The 21,710-nt window shown below is 36.9% G+C and overlaps 1 protein-coding gene across 4 annotated transcripts in view; it reads left to right on the forward strand.

Moving 5' to 3' along the window:
* Window positions 1-21,710, forward strand: part of MAP3K4 (mitogen-activated protein kinase kinase kinase 4) — a 118,033-nt gene that overhangs the window by 85,849 nt on the left and 10,474 nt on the right. Inside the window, exons 8-21 of one of the 4 annotated variants that reach the window (XM_063096870.1) lie at window positions 10-109; window positions 205-288; window positions 1,464-1,730; window positions 3,019-3,168; window positions 5,219-5,380; window positions 5,921-6,054; window positions 6,891-6,969; window positions 7,913-7,991; window positions 11,157-11,253; window positions 12,069-12,209; window positions 15,697-15,797; window positions 16,464-16,544; window positions 19,444-19,635; window positions 20,684-20,754. In XM_063096870.1, the coding sequence (XP_062952940.1) occupies window positions 10-109; window positions 205-288; window positions 1,464-1,730; window positions 3,019-3,168; window positions 5,219-5,380; window positions 5,921-6,054; window positions 6,891-6,969; window positions 7,913-7,991; window positions 11,157-11,253; window positions 12,069-12,209; window positions 15,697-15,797; window positions 16,464-16,544; window positions 19,444-19,635; window positions 20,684-20,754 (1,738 nt within the window). The remainder of the gene's footprint in view (window positions 1-9; window positions 110-204; window positions 289-1,463; window positions 1,731-3,018; window positions 3,169-5,218; window positions 5,381-5,920; window positions 6,055-6,890; window positions 6,970-7,912; window positions 7,992-11,156; window positions 11,254-12,068; window positions 12,210-15,696; window positions 15,798-16,463; window positions 16,545-19,443; window positions 19,636-20,683; window positions 20,755-21,710) is intronic. The other 3 variants (XM_063096871.1, XM_063096872.1, XM_063096873.1) reach the window with 3 other exon arrangements.

A 21,710-nucleotide genomic window follows, 5' to 3' on the forward strand; every position in this document is an offset into this window, starting at 1 on the left:
ACTTGGCAGGAGGTCTGTTATAGAGATCAGCCGAGCGCTGAAGGAGCTCTTTCACGAAGCCAGAGAAAGAGCCTCGAAAGCACTAGGATTTGCTAAAATGTTAAGAAAGGTGAGTTTGCAATCCTGATTAATAATTGTTATATTTTTCTTTTATTTTTTAAGAAAGCTAATCCTAAAGAAGTTTCTTTGTAACTATGATCCTAGGACCTGGAAATAGCAGCAGAATTCATACTTTCAGCCCCAGTTAGAGACCTCCTGGATGTTCTGAAATCAAAACAGTATGTTAAGGTAAATATTTAAGATGGTGTAATTAAAGTATTTTGCCTTTCCTACTTTATTCTAAAACAGGCAAAAATTTTTTAAAGGTCCAGATAGTAAATATTTTAGACTTTGGAAGCCATCCATTAACCCCATTAATAGGACTGTGCCATAATTTGACAGTGAAATCGTTAGAAAAACAAACTTTTTCATACTTATTAACTTAGGTTAAGAATGCAAATAAATAACCAAATATTCACTTATAGTATTTAATTAATTTAGTCACGCATATGAGGGTACTTCAGAAAGTTTGTAGAAAAATAAAATTAAAAGAAAATCCAAATCTTTCCATGAGCCTTTTGAAGACCCCGTGTGTGTGTGTGTGTGTGTATGTGTGTGTGTGTGTGTATTATATGCATGTGTGTATTTTAGCTTTTTTCTGTTTTTTTTAAATTTTAAATTTTTTTATTGTAATTTCCCCCTCATATATATTTAAAATAATGTGCATAAAAATATTGCTTTTAAATAATGGTTTTGTTTTTCACCATCACATTTCCCGAAGCAGTTCAAAGGTTTTACATGAATCTTTGATATCAGTGTCCTGGTCATCACTAGAGCCACATTTTAGGTCATCATCTTTATACTCCCTTTTACTTTTAGAATCTGTGTATGATGATGTCCCAAGCCCACAATTTTATCCTAAGCACATACCTGGGGTGGGATGTGTGACCTGCACAATGTCATTGATATGTATCCCTTACTAAAATGATCTCTAAGAGGCTTTTTATGATTATTCCCCCCTTCCCCCTGCAAATAAGTAGTAAATCTGTGTTAATATTTTCTACCTTTTTACTGAGTCAGAATTACCACTAGCATTGATTGAGGTTGTTTCAGACTGATTCATCTCCTAAAGAGTATTTTCTTTGTTGTTGAAAATGAAACAATTAAGAGGATGCCCTGGAATTGGAGAAACTACAAGCATCTCTCCTCTGATACATTCCCAAATTCTCTCTCTTCCCCTCCCTCCTTGAGCTGTACTGAGTAAAACTACTTGCAAATTCCCCTCACTGTTCTGATGAATGCCTTTCCCACATCCCCTTCCCCAAGTCTGCTTGACTTTTTCTAGTTTTTTTTTTTTTTTTAAATAACGTATTTCTGTAATGTGCAGTGTTCCTTAGTTTCAGATTGGATTATTTCTTTTCCAGATACAAATTCCTGGGTTAGAAAACCTGCAAGTGTTTGTTCCAGACACTCTTGCTAAGGAGAAGAGTATTATTTTGCAGTTACTCAATGCAGCCGCAGGAAAGGACTGTTCAAAAGAGTCAGATGATGTGCTCATTGATGCCTATCTACTTCTAACCAAGCATAGCGATCGAGCCCGTGATTCAGATGACAGCTGGCTCTCATGGGAAGCACAGCCTGTCAAAATTGTGCCTCAGGTGGAGACTGTTGATACCCTGAGAAGCATGCAGGTATGTCTCACTCCTGGTTCCCACACCCACTTCCCACCCCCATCTGTCAGTGGTCTTATTTACTTAAAATACTTAGGAAAAATGAATTATTAGCAGCTCCTGAATGATTGGTTTAACCGCCCTGGTAATCTCAAGTGTTTATTTACCCAAAAAGTGCCTCAGTGATTTAGTAGGTAATTTTGCAGCATAATTTGTTCTAGAATATTTCATTAAATTCAATTAAGTAATGTAAATTCTCTTAGGTAATGTAAATTATACCAGAATATTCAAAATAAACCATCTGTTTCATCTGTACCTTTTTCTTTAGTACAGTCATGTAGTTAAATCTAAAATGAATTACGTCACTAATGTAATTTGTAGTTCCAGAAATCCCAGTTCTTCAAGTGTTCTGGTTTACTGGTTATTATTTAGTTTTCATTTTGTAGTTGTCTCCCTCACCCCACACATCTGCTCTTTCTCCTGTGCTCGCTGTCTCAGGAATGGTGATCCATCCACTCACTAGGTTAAGCCAGAAATGTGATGGTTAATATAAATTCAGCCTCCCACCCTTCCTACTTAATCACTAGCCCTGACAAGCTGGAAACATTTGCAGTAAATGATCCTTTCTCCACATCCCCACAGCAGCTGCCATCGTCAGAACTTCACCACGCTTTCTACAACTATTGCAGTTTCTTATTTTCAGTTTCCCTACTTCAAGCCTCACCTTCCTTCCCTTCAGTTCTTTGTTTGTTTGTTTTGGTACTTCCAGAATGATCACTGTACATACATACATTTGATCACATCACAGATCTACTCAAAATACTGCAATGACTGTCTCTTAAAGAATAAAAGTCATAAAGCCTTGATTTCTTAATGGTTCATACCAGGCCCCTCATCTGATTCCATTCTTCCTCCTTTTTCTTCTACACACACACACACACACACCCACCCACACACACACACACACACACACACACACACACACACACACACACACACACCCACACCCACACACACACACACACACACACACACACACCCACCCACCCACCCACTGTACCGGCAGTATTGAACTGCTTGGAGTTCTAAGATATTTCAGAGATGTCATGCAGTCCTGTGGGGTTCTTCTTCCTGTGTTGAAGATCTCAGACAGTGCATTGATTGTGGGAGCAGCTTCTCTAGAAAGTGACTTCCTGATCAGATGGTTGTTGGCCTGAGGTTGGCATTGTTTTTGGACTGGGAGTTGATCTAGAGTGGGAAAACAGTAACTGGGTTTGTTTTTATGCCCTGTGTTTGATTTTCCTCCCAGGTGGACAATCTTTTACTAGTTGTCATGCAGTCCTCCCATCTCACTATTCAGAGGAAAGCTTTCCAGCAGTCCATTGAGGGGCTCATGACTCTTCGCCAAGAGCAGACATCCAGTCAGCCGATTATCGCCAAAGCTTTGCAGCAGCTAAAGGTATTACCCTATCACCTCTGCCTTAGCTCATGTGTTTACTTTTGGATGTAATGCTGTGGAAGAATCATTGTCCTGTAATGTAATATCCTTCAAAGAATATGAGCTCTTAAATTGTCCTCCACATTCTCTGTCTCTCCCTACTACACATTTTTCCATGTCCCAACTAAAAATTTTCCAGATCTTTCCTGGAACTGGGGAACAATTGAGCAGTTATGTGACTTCATAGTGGTCACATGGCTGGTTAGTAGCAAAGTTGAGATTGGATTTTAGGTCTCTTTGTTCTTAACGTAAATTACTTTCTCCTTTAGCGGTTACCAGTAATTACTATAGGTACTCTGTATCAATAATGTGTAATCTAAAAGATTTATTTTTTCCTTCATTTAACAAATAATTCAGCCATATTAACTATGATTTAAAAAAAGCAGTTGTAGATAGGCACAGAGGCCTTCAAAGTTTATGATAAGCCAGAGCCTCACTTTCTTTTCCCATTGTTTTCTCTTTTTACTGCTTTCTATTTTGTACCCCATTTATCAGTCTTGTCTCATCCACACTTTTCCACAATCATCAATTATGTCTTCTTAGTCACATTAAGGCTTGACTCTTGAAGAAGAAGCACTCCCTGAGATTACAAGTCATTTGGTAAACATTTGTTTTTCTTCTGTCATTCTGATTTGTCTTACTTATATATAAACATTTATTAACTAAATGTTTCTCTTATCTCTCTCATAGATTGTAATCTCACCCTGACACCAGGGCAGGGGACTTTTGTCTTTTTTTTAGTTTGAGCCAGAGAACTCTTGAGAATGTAAAATGATATAAGATATTGATTATTCTTGAGCTTAAGGAATTTATAGCCCTAAGGACCTGAACTGTCACACCAAAGTACAGAGGAGGGAGAGCTTACAGCCTCCTAATAGCATCTGGGAATAGCACCGTGGTGGCATTTCAGCTTAGGAGGATTTCAAAAGATGCAAATTGAGAATGAACTGACGAAAGGAACATTTGGGCATTGATGTCTATGGATTTAGGTTCTGGGTATATTCACTGAATATCACATAGTCTGATTTGGCTGGGTTTTGATGTATACAATGGAAAGAAATAAGAGATAAGCCAAGGCGGGCAAAAATCAGGTGGTTGAGAGAGATCGGATTTTATTTTCTAAGCATGAGGGAGTTGTTGAAGATTTCAGAAAAATGTTTTATAACAATATGTAGGGGGATTGCTTGATGGAGACCCTGTGTATGCTTATGTGTTTAAGGACAAGTGGAAAGGGAGAGCAATTTGGAGTTGTTGTGGTGTTGCTTACAGAGACAACAAAAGTTTAACCAGGGCAGGATTTCTCACCCTCCACATTGCTGACATTTTGGTCCAATAATTCCTTGTTATATGTGTGTGTAGATGGGCTACATCTGTGCATTGTAGTATGTTTAGCAGCATTCCTGGCCTTTACCCGCCAGGTGCCAGTAGATTCCGTCCCTTCTTCAAAGTTTTTGGAACCAAAAATATCTCCAGACATTGCCAAAAATATCCCTAGGTAATGTCACCAGACATTGAGGATGGGGGCAAAATCAGCCCCCGTTGGGAACTCCTGGACTAGAGAGTAGCCGGGGAATGAGAAGGACAGTGTGATTTGATAACGTTGTGGAGGTCATTTAGAAATTTGTGGGTATTTTCGCTCTCTGGAAGTGAAACCATACTTATGTTTGATCAACCCCCCAAGAGTAAAAAACATGGGTGGTTGATACAAAAAAATATTGAAGGCAAAAGTGTCTATTCTAAGACCCGATTGTAGTTATGCATAATCATGTTAAATAGATTTTTTCCTCTTGTGTTTCATAAGATGTTCAAGAATGCCTAATGCAAATAAAAATGAAAATGATAGAATCTCTTCTGTATTCATTCATTCCTTTTGATAACTAGAATAAATGTGACCGAAATGTATTGCAGTGATTAATGTCTGTTTGATGATGAAGGAAAGGTTCCTTTAAAATGCAATGTGTATTGTGTGATTTGCTTCATCTTGGATTAATCATGGTTTGGGTCTCTTTAGAATGACGCACTAGAGCTATGCAACAGAATAAGCAATGCTATTGACCGAGTGGACCACATGTTCACATCAGAATTTGATGTTGAAGTTGATGAATCTGAATCTGTCACATTGCAGCAGTACTACCGAGAAGCAATGATTCAGGGGTACAATTTTGGGTTCGAGGTAGGTATAAAAGAGGAAAAACACAGGACAGTTTAGTAACTGCTTTGTAACTTGTGTACAGAAAGTATTATAAATCTTTTACGGAAAATTTGATATTAATTATAATCACAGGTTAGTTAAGAATGTCATCTTACACCATTGCTGGATATTATAAATGTTAGTTTATTTTTAAACTGTCAGATAATTGCCCACTTTTTATTTTGTGCCCACTTTCTTCTTACGTTTTATCAGCACCACGGTTTAAACAACTGAGCTAAGCAGCCAGCCCTACTTACATTTTAAAACTTTCTTTGTGAGATATTTAATATAATAAAAACACATTCTTAATTTAAACTTATGAGTAAAATAGTTATGAAACTGCATTTTGAGACACTGTACTCTCTATAATTCTGCATGCTATTCAGAATATATAAATTTTAATTGGATTTTCTTTCTGTTTTAGAAAATGACATTTTAAACAGACATGGCATTATAATGTGTAGGTATTACTATAATAATTGTATTCTTCTTAATTTTGATATACGTGGAATCTTCTTACAGTATCATAAAGAAGTTGTTCGTTTGATGTCTGGAGAGTTTAGACAGAAGATAGGAGACAAATACATAAGCTTTGCCCGGAAATGGATGAATTATGTCCTGACTAAATGTGAGAGTGGTAGAGGTACACGACCCAGGTAATAACCCAGTAGGATGTATGCTGCACGAGTTGTGTGGGGTTTTGCTAGTACTCATATTTTGTTTGTATATTTTACATGCAATTTTTGAGGAGATGACACAAGAAAGAGCATTCTAAACTCCTTGATGACACTTTTTTTTTCTTTTAATGAAAATATGGAACTAATCCCCCCCTCTTTTTGGGGGGGTTCCAAACTGACTTATCTTTAAGGGTGTTCACATTCTCCCTGGATAAGTCTTCCTGATTGCTAATCTTTTTTTCCTTCCTCATGAAACTTAAGCCTGTTACTTAGTGTAAATGAAAAACAAATTGGTAACCAGTTTATTTATTAAGAAGCTATTTTGGAATTTGCAGAGGAAAAATGTGTAAATCATCCGTGAGGCTCAATAGTAGCTCCACTGAAGTAAACATAATTATTAAAGTATTATGACTCTGTGGGAAATACTGGATGTTCTGTAATTCATAATGGAGGGACATCATGGGACACTTTTAGGACCATTTTCCATGTTGGAGAAAACACAAATTTGCTATGCCTGGGACTAAAAGTAGGAACTTTGTATATCACAACTCATAAGTAATTGAATTACAAATGGCACCCATCTCTTCTAAAATTTTTCATGCTTCCCATTGGCTTTTTAAAAAAAAGCCATTTTGTCTTTCTTTCCCAAAAGGTCACTCTGTACATCTTCTCAACTCAGTCATTTATATAAAGACAAAGAAACGTGTTTTGTCCTAGATAGTAATTTTTTAATTACATTTCACTGTTGTGCAGTCTAAAATTGCTACAGCATTTTCTTGGTCATTTTGTGATTATTGAACTTTTTCATGTAACAGGTGGGCAACTCAAGGATTTGATTTTCTACAAGCCATTGAACCTGCCTTTATTTCAGCTTTACCTGAAGATGACTTCTTGGTATGGGATAGTCTAAAGTTTTTTCATTAAAAAATGAAGAAGTTGATTATTCTCTATTCTCTGTATATTTTTATATATAACAGTGGTTCTTAAATATTTTTTACACAATTGTAATCATAATGCCTGAGAAGTTAAAGCACTCTTAATAGCATAGTAAGATATTCAGTGTTCTTTTCTTTTTCTTTTTTTTTTTTTTTTTAAAAGATGACCGGTAAGGGGATCTTAACCCTTGACTTGGTGTTGTGAGCACCACGCTCAGCCAGTGAGCGAACCGGCCATCCGTATATGGGATCTGAACCCGGGGCCTTGGTGTTCTCAGCACCACACTCTCCCGAGTGAGCCATGGGCCGGCCCAGTGTTCTTTTCTTTTTGTAGCAATAGTGTTCAGCTAAATCAATGTCTAGTTGTTTGTAAACCCTGGCACTTCTAAAATATTTGTTAGCTTCGTATTTTATAAACTATAAAATTTAGCCAATTTAGTTGCTACTTTTTGGTAGTTTAATGAAGAATAGGATTAACTATTTCACTTTGTTGTGCATCATTTGAGAGCCTGTGGCCAGTGTAAGTATTATTACTGTTATTCAGATAAATTCCATCAGGTCAAAAAATGTTTAGAATATGAATTCATTCATTTCATCCTCCCAATAGTAGAGATGATTACAAGAAAAGTTCTTTGCTTGTGCATATAATTGTGTTACGGGGAATTAACTGCTAATTTGCTTTTATTTATAAAAATGGAATTGTATACTGTACTATTTTAAATAATGTACAATTTGTGTTCAGTTTATGTTTTTACCTATTTCTTTCTAAACTAACTTTGAAAATATTTACGAGGCTAGCATGTTTCTTTTAAATATACTGAAAACCTAATTTGTGCTACTTATATAATGAAGAGGGTTTAAATTGTTTCTCTTCTCCTTTCCCATTTTTCTTTGGTTTCTAGAGTTTGCAAGCCCTGATGAACGAGTGCATTGGCCATGTCATAGGAAAGCCGCACAGTCCTGTTACAGGTTTGTACCTTGGTAAGACAGCCCTACAGCATTTCTCCTGGAGCCTAATGGTTTGGGTGAACAAATCATCTTGTTTTTGCAGGCATTTAAAATAGTGTAATAAGTGTTTTAAGAATATTCAGGAAAGAGACAACGAAAGTGACACAGATGAGGTATGTACATGGAGAGCTCCACGGTGATCTTTGTAAATCCGACAGGAATATTAAACTGCCAACGTAAGGTATTCCCTGCTCGCCAGCAATGTTAAACTACAGTTTTTTTTCCTACACCAACACTACTATTCCATTCTCCCCCTTAAAATCTTTTCTTTTGGGGAGGAAAGACTGGGAGAGATAGTTGTCTGTCAAGTAGCAGGAGCCTCCCCTGCTGCAGGTGGATGAGTTTTTCTTTTTCTCCTTCTTTACCTTTTGAATGAGAAGGGCATTTATTTTTACCACAGTTTTCCTAATTACCATTTCCCCACTAACCATAGTAAATTCTGGTTTGATTTTACTTAAAAAAATCAAGTTAAGCTATGCTACGATATACATTACTTTAATTACAGTTTTCAATTACAATTAATATACAGCTTTACAGTATATGTTGAAACTTTAAAAACAAAATATATATGAAGAAAAAGCTTTGTTTTATGCTATTCTTGAGATAGTCTGTAAATTAAACAAAACTGTTATGTGTCATAAACACCTGAAAATGAAAACTTAGAAATTTTACATAATTTAAATTACACAAAACAATTCACAAATGGTAAACATATTGAAACCAACTCTATTTCTTAAAGTGTACTTGATAGCTACAAAAAATTTAGGACAAAAGGTTTTAGTCATTGGTTTCTTTTTTTAAAAATTCATTCAGTTTATACCTCTTTCTCCCAAGGCTGTTATGAAAGTGAAAATTATTTGCAAATCTACTTGAGTGTTTTATATAAGACATGCTGTATTCTTATCAAACTTTTGCTTAAGCATATTATCATAAATAGACTTTGATTTTCTGATCTCTTAAAATATTTCTCTAAATATATGATCAATTCAGTGAGAAATACTTTAAAATATTTCATTATATAAGGAATCATTTGTATTGTAGAAAAATTAGAATATAGAAAAAGCATATGGAAAAATGAAGAAGATGCATGTTTAGAAAAATTTTTAGCGTAGGAAACAATTCCAAAGGACAAAAGAAAAAAATACTCATGCTCCTGTAATCCAAAGGTAATCGCTGGTAACATTTGAATCAGTAATCTTTTTAATATGCCTGTCACTCCACACTGCCAGTGGGACAGTTAATTGATAGCACTCTGTATAGACTCACGTTGTCCTTTGTCCTCTCAGCCACCATGGGATGGTGTACCTGAACTCAGAGTCAGATTGCCTGCAACAAGTGACCTAGGGCTGCTCATTTAACATCATTGAGCCTTCCCTTCTAATGCGCAAAATTGGATGCTAATAAGAATTAAATAAGGTTTTCATAGTTTGTAAAGTCTAGTATTCTGTACACAACAGGGATAATCATTTTGTTTTGTGTTCTTTTCCTATAAGAGGAATTAATGAAAATGAGAGCACAGCCATTTTTGTTGTTATTGTAGCTTACTTTCTTCCTTCCCCTCTGCTTTAAGCACGTAACTAATGATAACAGCCTGATGTATAACCTTCCATATTTTCTTTATATTCATGTAATTATATAAACATATTCTACCATATTTTTCTCTGTTCATATCATCAAACAAGCATATATAGGGTTGTTTTCCTGCCATTTACTGTATAAAAATTGGATCATATTGGATATTAATCTCTCTTCTTATCTGACAGTTGTACAAATTCCTCCATGTCAACAGGTTTAAATCTAATTCATTCTCTTTAGTGGCCACAGTGTGGCCATCATAGATGTACTGTAATTCTTCCTACCATTTCTTTATGGGCTTTTGTTTGTTTTGGCCATGAAAAGTATCTCTATGATAAATGTTCACCACTAGTGAAATTTGAACATCTATTTAATGTTTATTGGCCATCTGAATTTTCTTTCCAATGAATATCCACAGTTTTGCAGCATTAAATATACACACTCTTAAAAGAAGTGTGCTTTGTGCGTGAAGAATATTAAGCTTGTGTTTGTGTGTTTTTTAAAAAACAGAATGTCTTTATTTTATACCTTCATGGGAAGATTTTATATAATTATTGATTCATTAGTTCCTAGTATCTTTGCTGGATTGAAAACATCATCCTCACCAAGTTATTTTTGTTGTTTTTTCTCTTTTTGCCTTTGTTACTATTGAATTTCTTCCATTTGGCATTGTTAATAATTGAGATAATGAACCAGAGACACAGATTGCCTTAATTTTTTGGTTAACAGTTGCTTGATTTCTCTTTTGCAAGGGAACTTTATATCTGTCCATTTTTGGTACTTCTGTCTCTCCTGTGTAATGTTATTAAGCAGAAACAAACTAAACTATAAAGAAGATTTTTATTTAGGAAAAAACAGATGTAAGACTAAAATTATTAACATATGAAGAGAAAATATGACATTAAAAAGAAAAAACTAAGGAGTAAAACAGATAGAAGTAAGAGAAAAACATGTTAAGGAGAAATAGGCAAAATATAACACCTGTCCATTAGTATTTGGGAAAGTGGAATTGTTAGCATTTTTGTAATGACTAGGTAAGATCTCTAGTTTTGAAATTTAAGTTTTATCCATATTTGGCTTCTACTTAAAACATTTAAACTAAGAAAAGAACACGTGCTCTGGAAAAAAAAAAATCCAGTTAAATTGTTCCTTATCCACCTTTTTTGGTTCAAAGGAATTAAATAAAACTCAGGACCTGTTGAAGTATCCCCACTGACCAAAATCTTTTTAAAGTGTAGACAACATAAAGAACTCCGTTTTATTAGATGACAAATAAGCCACATTTTTATCTCTCCCTTAAATGGGTTAAAATAATTTAACATACATTATGTACATTTCATTCCAGGATTTAAAGAAATGTGTTTGAGCGCATAACGTAGCTTATTAACTTTTAAAAAGTGACATTTTCCATAATATTTGAGTATGTAATGTGATTTTTTCTTATTTAATTGGATTAATTTTGGTCACTGGCAAAATTAAGTAACATTCCATTTTATTGCCTGGTTTGACAATTTTCCATTTACCACTTTAACAAGTTGCCTTTGTTGCTATTTCCACTGGCAGCTATTCATCGGAACAGCCCCCGTCCTGTGAAGGTGCCTCGATGCCATAGTGACCCTCCTAACCCACATCTAATTATCCCAACTCCAGAGGGATTCAGGTATTTGGTGCTCATCTAGTCATTTGCTTTATAGGTTCTTCTATGATGTGCATGCTGATGCTCTTGCAACTACTGGATGCTTGCTATGAGAGCTGAAGATTTTTTCTGCATTCTTGTTCATACACTTTTAAAAGCTCTTCTTTGCATTATCTTGAAGACATACTATAATGCCTTAGTTGCAAAAGAATAAGATATGCAATTTTAAAACAAACCTGTACCTTTTAAGATAACTTAGTTTCCCAGCTTATTTATAACCTCAAGCTACTGAATGCTTTCTGGCTTTGGAGAAATTCTTTCCTTTTCTCTCTTTGAAAATTACCTTAGGAAAACAAATTTGAGTGTGCGTAGCATAGTAAACATTTGAAAAACAATACTAAATATCACTTTTAAAGTGGAGAAAAACTGGAATGACCTTTCCAGTCTTGATTTTCATGTGTACATGTAATTACAAAGCAACTTAAATGCTAAAGTGAGTTCAGAAACTCTAGTACATCCATAATAATTACTTTGAATGTGGTGGCATTTCTGCATCTTGAAGTAGTGAGCATTCTCTCTCCCCTATGTAATCTCTTCTTAAAAGTTAATTTTATTTGACAGCATTCGTGAGGTAAGGACCACAATTATTTTTTTTAAAAGCCTTGAAATTAGTTTTTTTTTTCTCTTTCACTCCTAGACCTGAATCTCAAAGAACAATTTGTATTTTATATTTTCAAATATTTTTCACTTCCTTGCCCTATTTTGTTTTTAATTGAAAACCGTGTGCGAGTTCATCCCCTTTCTCATCTGTGTTCCTGAAGCTTTTCTTCTCGTCTTAGCACTCGGAGCGTGCCTTCGGACGTGCGGAACCATGGCAGCTCTGCTGCTGCTACTGTTGCTGCTGCCGCTGCTGGTCGCCCCAGCCCCTCTGGCGGTGACTCTGCACCACCCAAACCCATCAGCAGTGCCCATGATACCAGGTAGTCTCACTCCACCAGCATCGTGTCTCCTTGCCACTCCTCATGTGCACTTCCACAGTGATCTTAGCCTTAGGATGGGTGGCAGGCCACGGCTGGGCTTCTTTCCTGTGGTATATGAGTGATGTTCAGGGGCCCTCTGTAGGTTGTCACAGCCCCAAGGCTCTGGCACCAACCAGCACGAGTAGATCGCTTGCCTGATGTTAATATTTTTCTGAAATTAATATTAGGCAAAATGACCAGAGGCTCTGCCTATAATAACTCTATGGAGAGAATATCCGAGGAAAGACCCTGGCCTGTAATAGAAGTGGACGTGGGAAGTTTGGCTAACAGAGCCTTTCCTCAGGAGTCGCAAGGTAGTTCAGAGTTGGTATCTAGTTAATAACGGAGGTGGCAATTTTTTGTGGGGGCGACTGGAAGGATCAGTTTTCTAACCAAATTTCCTAACTTTAAACAACTGTTGATTTGAAGTAGTTTATTAAAATGGAAAAATGAGTTCATGGGGTTTGTACATCATGTGGAGAATAAATCATTACTAGAGGGAACTCTCAGACATTTAGCAAGCTCCAGAAAAATTTAAGTCCCTCGCATTGAGTCTCTTGTATCAGTAAGGAAGGTCTTGCAGTTTTTCCCATTCTAGTTATTTTTTGGCTTCATGAAGTTCTTATATACTTAATGGAGAAAAGACTTTTGTTCTCTCTTAATTCTGCCCTTGTATCTGAGTAGAGTGGACACTGTTAGTGTTATTTTCCAGTAAGGATATAGTGATATAGTCATACAAAACTGTTTGGGTGATCTGATCCAAAAAGGTGAAATTGTGAGGAAACTCAGTGCTCTGTATTCAGCTCCTAGGAAAAAATATTAGTATAATAGTTGGTAGGAAGATGACATATGGCTTTAGAATTTAAAATAGACTAAAAGGTTTTTAGTCGTATATTAATGATCTAAAATTTCTACAAACATTTTCAGCATTTTAACTCATTAAAATAATTAATATTCTTAATTTTTAATGATAAATGTCTATAACCTAAAAATACAAAGTATTTTACAGCTTAAGCAGCCAACTAATTGAACAAATTCCCATTTACCTTCTTTATTTTTATGTTTAGAGCATTCATGGCAAATATTTTCACATATGCCTTCATATTCCTGTGGGGGCTACTGAAACTGTCTTTTACGTAAATGCACCACAGAGTTAAGGGAAGTGGTTCGGTCTAAAACGCAGTCATAGTTGAGAACATGAACCAGTCTGTGGTGCCTGGCTGCCACAACTGATGCGTTCATGTGCTCGTGAGGTTGCTGTAGAGCTGGAGAATGAGAAATAACATCCTGCTTTCCTAAAGGTTGATGTGCCACGGTTTAAGACATGTATAAATTGGTAGTGTGGTACATTAAGTGTATTTTAGTATAAGAGTTAAGTATCTGCATTTAGCATTTTTATGCAGTTAGTCCTGTGCTTTGCATAAATAGATTTTCAGCATGATATGAGTAGCATTTCATAAGTATTCATCTTAAATTTGTACATAGTTGGATAAAACTTGTTGTTTGGGAATTTTGATAGCATCATAGTATGCTGTCTTAAAGGGCATTTTTTACAAAGGAACAGTTTTCTTTACTCATGACAGTGCGTATGGGACAGGAGGTAGAGAAAAGCAAAGACACGTGAAGATGTGACTAGGGGCTGGTTGTTAAACTCCCTCTTGAAGTCAAGCCTTGCACATGCTTGGTCTGACTTTGAGCCTCAGCACCTTCGTGGTAAACATGGAAGTGGACCTTGTGCGTCTCTGGTGGATGAATTTCACTGCTCCTGAGGCACACTGAGTACTTGAGAGCCCCAGTGATCCACATGACACCGATGACATCCAGTGTCAGCCACACCCCACGGTGTGCAGCCCTTGCTAATCCTAGATATGCTAACTAAAAATTCAGTTTCACTTGGCCCCAGAGGATTCAACAAATATTTTTTTCACTAATTTTATTTGACCTAGGAAATACCTATTCTAGGCTCACATTATCTTATAATCATTTATAAAAACATTTTGCATTGTTGTGCTTGCTGGAGCTGGCTCCTGTTGACTCACAAGAGCTGACTGTTAAATTTTAAGGAAATTTTGCAAGCCCCTCCACCCTCCACAAACTACCCCACAGCTAGTTGTTAAACATTCACCAGTATACCACTTCATTTAAGTATATGTTCTTGCCTTTTACCCTTGTGAAAATCTCTGAAGGACGTGGAATTGGCTAATTTCACTTGCGGGAAAACAGGAGAATAGAGGTGTCAAGTGACTTCTTCATGGCCCCAGACTTTGGGACCGCTTAGGAATGGAATATGTTTCTGCACTTCAACATCAGCCATTTTCCCATCAGATAGGGCCAGGAGTTTTTGATTAGCTACGTGGCAGTAGAAATGTCTCCCTCACTTCAGATTTAACAAGTACTGTACTAGCTTTGAGGGTTTAGGGAAATACAAAAAATATTGCATATTTTGTAATTTGTGAATGTCCATGCAGTAGACCGTGTTTCCTTTAACCTATTCAGTGGGTGATAAAAAGAGCATAAATGCTACCATACTTCATTATCACTTATTTAAAAAATACACACTAGATGACTTTTTAATGAACTAATGTCATATTTATTTTGGGTTCTTTGATTATTTGAATTACAATTTTAACACTTCCCTTATTTAATCCTAGTTTTAACTTTTCATGGGTTCATTCTGGCTGCTGAGCATTTAACTATATTCTGGAAATCAGCTAATTAACTTTGTTCTGTAATATATTCAGCTTTCTGCTCTGTTGGCTCTCTTGCACTTTTCTTGGCTATTACATGAGAAATCATTACGTATTCACTTCCATTTTCTTATTATTAAGAGATTTGAAATCTTTTGGACTGTGTAATGATTTTAGTACTTTAAGTGGAATTAACTACATAAATATAATTTGACGGTAACTTTAAATACAAGAGAACCTCAAAAAGTTCATGGAAAAATAGAATTGAAGGATAATATGAATCTTTTGGCTAATACATTTTTATCTATCATGGGCTTAAATTATGGAGCTTTCCAGTACGTTAGCAATACTTACGTAGTGTTTTGTTTTTATATCTGTTGTTGTTCATATAATACAAGGTATTATGCAGTCAGGTGCTCTGGGTCTCGTGTGTTGGCTATGGAGGAATAAAAATGGAGCTCTCCTTCCAGACTCTAGAACTCTCCTTCCAGACTCCCGAGGAGGTTCTCAGTGGCAGCACGGTTCATTTGGGTGGATGATTCTTACTGTGAGGCTGTCCTGTGTATTGTCCTCTAGATGCTTCCCGCTAGAGGCCAATAGCATCCTCCCACTCATGACAATCAAGTGCCTCCAGACATTGCCAGTGTCCCTGGGGGGCAAAATTGCCCCCCTTGATAGCCACTGCTTCAGGAGAATCTCACTAATCCTTCATTTTGCGTTCCATTGAATTGATAGCTCAATTGTTAAAAATGTCAAAACAGGGGTTCCAGCGTCCCTGAGAATGATCGATTGGCTTCCATAGCTGCTGAATTGCAGTTCAGGTCCCTGAGTCGTCATTCCAGCCCCACAGAGGAGCGAGATGGTGAGTGTTTTAAGATGTCAACTGCATTCTCAACCAGCCTAATCATTTGTCTCGGTCCGCTAGTTTCTGCTGAGAACACCGTTAAAAGGAAATGAAGAATAAGAAGCAACAGAGAGTTATGAGAAGATTTAATGCTGAATATGTTGGCTTTTTAATATAGGTGACTTTTTAGCTATATTTGTATTTTCTAGGTCTGCTGTTGCTTTTTAAAAAATCATTATTCCTGATACTTTAATCATCGAGTGCTATTATTCACTTTAAAAATACAAAAGTAATACTGTGTTTCTTGATGATATGCTGTTGTTTTATTATAATGCCGCCCTCAGGAGTCTTAGCTCAGGGAACATTTCACTGTTCCTTTTGTAGCAGGGCTGGGACTCCCAAAGCCAGCCTCTTGAAGGAGATACCCAAGGAATTCAGTATTATCTGCACAGTGGAAAGTTGAATGTAGTTAAAATCCTGTAACCTCATTAACAGCAACTTAGTTTGGTACAATTTTCTAGAATTGATTGTAGCGACAGTGTCTCACACTTACATCAAACACTTCAGAAGTTTATCACCAGAAAGGACAGTTGATGGTAACCATGGCCATTCACCATTTCAGTCTTGCTCTTAAGTAAGCATATTTCACTAATCTTAATTTGTGTGAAAAAATACTTTCTTCAGAACCAGCATATCCAAGAGGTGATTCAAGCGGGTCAACACGAAGAAGTTGGGAACTTCGGACACTTATCAGCCAGACTAAAGGTGAGAAAAAGAACTTTGAGCTTAAAGATGTTTCAATATAAGGTGAGCAGTTTCAGTTAAAATTTGCATTAACTTCTGAGTTATTACACCTTCTACTTTAATATGTTGTGATCTCATGTACACTTCTGATATTACTTTTTATCATGTACTATGTTTGTGTACATTTCCTATTTCTTGTAACAAAATACAAGCTCCTTTGGATCAAGAATATGTTTTACTCATCTTTGTATTTTTAAAGCAGCATAGCATGATTCTTTCTGCATGATAGGAATATAATAAATATTTTTGAAATTAGTAACCATTAATTTTTTATGCTAAGAAGTTGAGGGAAAGAACTTACAAAGTAAGTGATCAATCAGTATTAATCAAGAATAAAAAGAAAAATTACAGTAGGTCTAGCACTTTATGATCTACAGAATGCTTTCATGTATTTTTTTGTCACAACTGTCTTGAGCAATAGGCAGAATAGATCTTATTCTTTTCATAAATGATAAAACAGTTTCTAAAAGGCCAAATACTTTGATCAAGGTGGTAAATGACAGAGCTGGGACTAGAACACACTTCTTCTGTCTACGAGTCCAGTGCCCTCCCCACTGCAGCACCCCTTAGAACTGTGTGTGACTGATCAGAAGAGTATTTGTCCTCTTAAGGGCCAGAGCAGACTGGAAGTATTTCATGAAGGGAGGAGGCTGAGCTGGCCCTCGAAGGGAAGAAGGTTTGCAGTGAGCCGAGAGGAAAAATACAGAGAGAAACACACCTAAAGGTCTAATGGCTACAGAACAGACCAGCTGGGCTGGACTAACTCGTGTGGTAGCAAATGCAGATGAAATTTAAGGGATAAGGAGAGATCAGATCATGAACAGTCTTCAATGACTGGCTAAGTAATTAAGGCCTTACTTAGAGGTGGTGGCAGCCCCTAAAGGCTCTTGTGCAGCAGGTGAGTTTGGGGAGTGGGAGGTAGGGATAAGTCGGATGCTCTGAGATAGATTAACCTGATAGCCTGAACTGGGGAGGAAAAAGGGGAATCAGTTAGAATACCGCTGCAGTAATTCAGTATAAATAACAAGATAGTGGACGTAGGTGGGATTTATAAAAGGGAATGGCAGCAGGAAACAACGTTAGGGCAACATTTGACAAGCCTGGTTACAGATTAGGTGTGTTTGGATGGGGGGGATTTCCTAGGCTTATGCCTGCTGACAGGAGGACGATCTCTACACTGGCTCACACATAACCAGTAGTTCCCCTGGATACCAGGTCTTCCTTTGCTTTTTAAAACAAATATTTTGTGGTCAAGTAAACTTGTGAACCATTTGGAACTGTGTTCCTCTTGGGAGAGTTATAGTTCACGTTGGCGTACGTATTAAAGACCAAGGAATCTTGAGAAACTTACTGTGGGGAAAAAAAAGCCTTTCCCAGAAACATTTGACAGTGTTTTCTATAGCCTGTCTGCTGTTAAAATCTTGTCCAGTGCTGGGTAGACTTGCTGTGTTGTATATTGAAGTAAAAGAAACAAACCAGGGTCCATGTTTTAAAGAAACGGTTTCAGGAAGAAACTATTTAGAACATTATAAATCTTTGGGAATTTCTCTCTTCAGACTAACCCTACAGTCATCCCAGTCTTCAAGGATCTCTGTTTGACAGAAAATTCTGACTCTTAGATAGCTAATCAGGATTCATTGTGAGAAATGCTGTCATAGAGATGTGTACTAACCAGTGGTTCTCAAGTTATGGGTTGTAAAATTTTAGTAAGTGTGATTAGCATTTTAAAAAAAAGATTAGGATGGAGTCAGAATCACATGTAGTAAGAGTAATAATGTTTCATGGAACTGTCATTTTAGATATCTGTATATGTAAAAGGTATTTCTTACTGTAAGTCATGATAAAATTGGTTGGAGGAATAGAGATATAGAGCCTGAGGGAAAATAAGGGATAATAATAATAATAATAGCTAATATTTATTGACTATCCTTATGTTCTAGTCACTGGGCTGAATGCTTTTCATGCATTATTTCATTAAACCCTCACAATAGCTCTGTGAATTAAGTATTATTACTTTCATTTCACAGATTAGGTATTTAATGTATAAAGAAGTCAATTTTCCCATTGTCAAACACGTAGAAAGTGGTGAGGCCAGGATTTTATCCCAGGCATTCTGATTCTAGAGCCCCTAATCTGTACTCTTCCCAGAGAAGGAAACTTCATTCCTTTCTCATGAGAGATGGCTTCCTAGAAGAGGCATGACATTTTGGCTGAGCTATGTAAGTAAGATTTACTCACTAGATACTGTGGTGAGAAGAAGATCTGGAAGTAAGAAACATTTTTGTGTGTTCCATACGAGTCTTTCAGTTTGCCTAGTCTGGAACATGTATTCAGAGAATAAAGGGGAATAGCTTTAAAGTGGAAAAAAAAAAAAAAAAAGACCCAGAAATGATAAACTGGCTCCACATTCTGCAGGGCCTTGAATCTCACGTAAAGGGGTTTGGATTTTGGGTAGTAGGTAGTGGAGAACCATGAAGTAAATTTATGTAGGAAAGTAACATGATCAGATTTTATGTTTTAGAAAGATAATTGTGGCGAACAAGAGAGTGGATTGGAGAGAGGAGAAACTAGAGGCAGGAAGGAGCTTACTGCAGTAGTCTAACCAACAATCTTGGGAGAAGAAGTCATTGTTTTTGTCTGACTAGCTTATATTTTATGTATGTATTGTATAATGGGTGGTATATGCTGGAATTAATTAGATTTTGAAGGGCTTTAATTCACCTGCTATTAACTGAATAGATAATGATAAACCTTGCTATAATGGGGTGCTTAATGTATATTGCTCTGTTTTTATTGTTATTTGTTGGAAATTGACTTTAAAACAGTGATTAGGACTAACGAGCTTGCGTTCTTCCTGCAGATACTGCTTCTAAACAAGGACCCATCGAAGCCATCCAGAAGTCAGTCCGATTGTTTGAAGAAAAGAGGTATCGAGAAATGAGGAGAAAGAATATCATTGGTCAAGTCTGTGATACCCCTAAATCCTATGACAATGTTATGCACGTTGGCTTGAGGAAGGTGACTTTCAAGTGGCAAAGAGGAAATAAAATTGGTAAGGAAACTGAAGAACATGACGTGAAGAGTCTCCCTGTTAGAAATTGCAGTAGTTGTACTTCTTTAGGTTAAATCTTATATATAGTTGGTCCATGTTTCTATTATAGACATGGCAAATATACATCATATCTTTTTGCAGAAGGTTCTGTTTTGTTTTGTTTAATTTGTAAATTGTGTTCTAAGAGCAATACAAAATGAGATTTTAAAAAGATCTTTAAATGGCTCATTAAATGGAATAGTTTTGCTTAATAGCTCCAGAAGTAGCCAGTGGAGAACTACTGAAATTTTGTCCATTTGTTCTAATCTGTATTCTTTTTATCTTATTCTCACAAGAACGTTATTTGAAGAGGGCCTGGATACAATAGGGACAAGGCAGTCTTTTTTTCTAAAACATCGCGTAATTAATTAATTTCCAGGCAAAACTGCTTCTTATAAAATAACTAGTGGTAGATTATGTGAGGGAAGAAGCCTGATAATGTCTCAGATCCTTCCCCTATTTAAATGCAAGGGACAGTTGTAATATAGTTCTTTGTGAGCCTCAGGAAACCTAAAGTGTCCTTAGAGCTACCAAGTAGGGGAAAAAACATGGAAAACAATCAAGTACTTTGTAAATTTTATTAGTATTGTTATCAATCTTGTTCAGCCATATATCCCCTCGATTTAGGGAGTATCTTCTCCTGGACATGCAGCACTGAGGCTCATTCCTGGCCACTCCCTTCGACCCCCAGCCCAGACTTTGAGGGGCTGAGGGCTCAGAAGTGTGCACCAGGGCTGCCTTTCGCCCATATTCCTGCCTCTTTTGGGATTTGCCAAGGGTAGCTCTACTCTACTGATCTTTACAGATAAGACATGTTGAAGAGATGCCTAAGACTTCAGTCATTAGGGAACATTCAGAACTATTTGGATCTTGCAATATAAACGATAGTAAACATAATTATAGATACATAAACATCTAGAATAATTGGACAATATTATTGTAAGTTTGAATAACTTAAAACAACCTACCTGCGGTGACTAGAAGAGCAGCCTGTTGCTATCGTTCACAGGAGAAGGACAGTATGGGAAGGTGTACACCTGTATCAGCGTTGACACCGGGGAGCTGATGGCTATGAAGGAGGTGAGTTGTCTGGCTCACCGCAGGCCTTTGTGTTTTATGACTCTGTGTGATGGAGATTCAGTAAAGACACTGGTGTTTATCAAGTTCTTCATGCGTAGAGCTGGCTTAAGTGCTATCCATATGAGAAGGTCTTAGAATTTAGGTCTCAGTACTGCTTTTTAGCACTTAGACAGTCAGGACCAGCCAGGCAGATGATCTGAGATAACCTAGATGGAAAGGAAAGGGGTTGTACTTCCAGTTCGAATGATAAGACCAAGAACAAAATAATTCTAACACAACACTGGTATGAGAAGTGCCATAGAGAGGGAGACAGAAATAAAGTTTGATGAAGGCTTAGCAAAGGGTAATAACAGTAGCATCTTATAGAGGGTATTTTGGGGGGAGAAGATAACATTTGTGGTAAACCTCAGCAATGAGTAGCATTTTAACAGCGGGAGGCAGAATAGGGAAGGACAGGGGAAACCTGAGGAAAGGCCTCAGTCAGGGAAACGAGACTGTGGCTGCTGCCTATGGAGACATCCAGATGGCACGGAAGGAGCTGGCAGAAGGGTTCTGTGGCCAGCAGTGTCCCAGCAGCCTTGTGCTCTTGCTGTCGATGGCCGTGTCCTTAGCCACACGGTGCTGGTCACCCCCTGTCCTGAGCCACTACGGCTGTCATTCATGCAGCGCCTTTCCTGCGAATCACTCACCCATACTTCTTTTCTCTCCTCACTCCTGCTTGATTGTAGACTTCTTTTTTTTTCTTTATTTTTTTAAACATTATTTTTATTTATTTATTACTATTATTTTTTAAATTTTTATAGAATCATAATTGATTATACATATTGTGGGAGTTCAACGTTGACATATGATCAAATCAATATTACTAGCATATATATTGTTACAAATCGTACTTATTCTTTATGCCCCTTGTCCAATCTCTCCCCATCCCCTTCCCCCTCCCCCTCCCACCACTG

Source organism: Cynocephalus volans, chromosome 5 (genome assembly GCF_027409185.1).
Source record: "Cynocephalus volans isolate mCynVol1 chromosome 5, mCynVol1.pri, whole genome shotgun sequence".
Taxonomy (NCBI): Eukaryota; Metazoa; Chordata; class Mammalia; order Dermoptera; family Cynocephalidae; genus Cynocephalus; species Cynocephalus volans.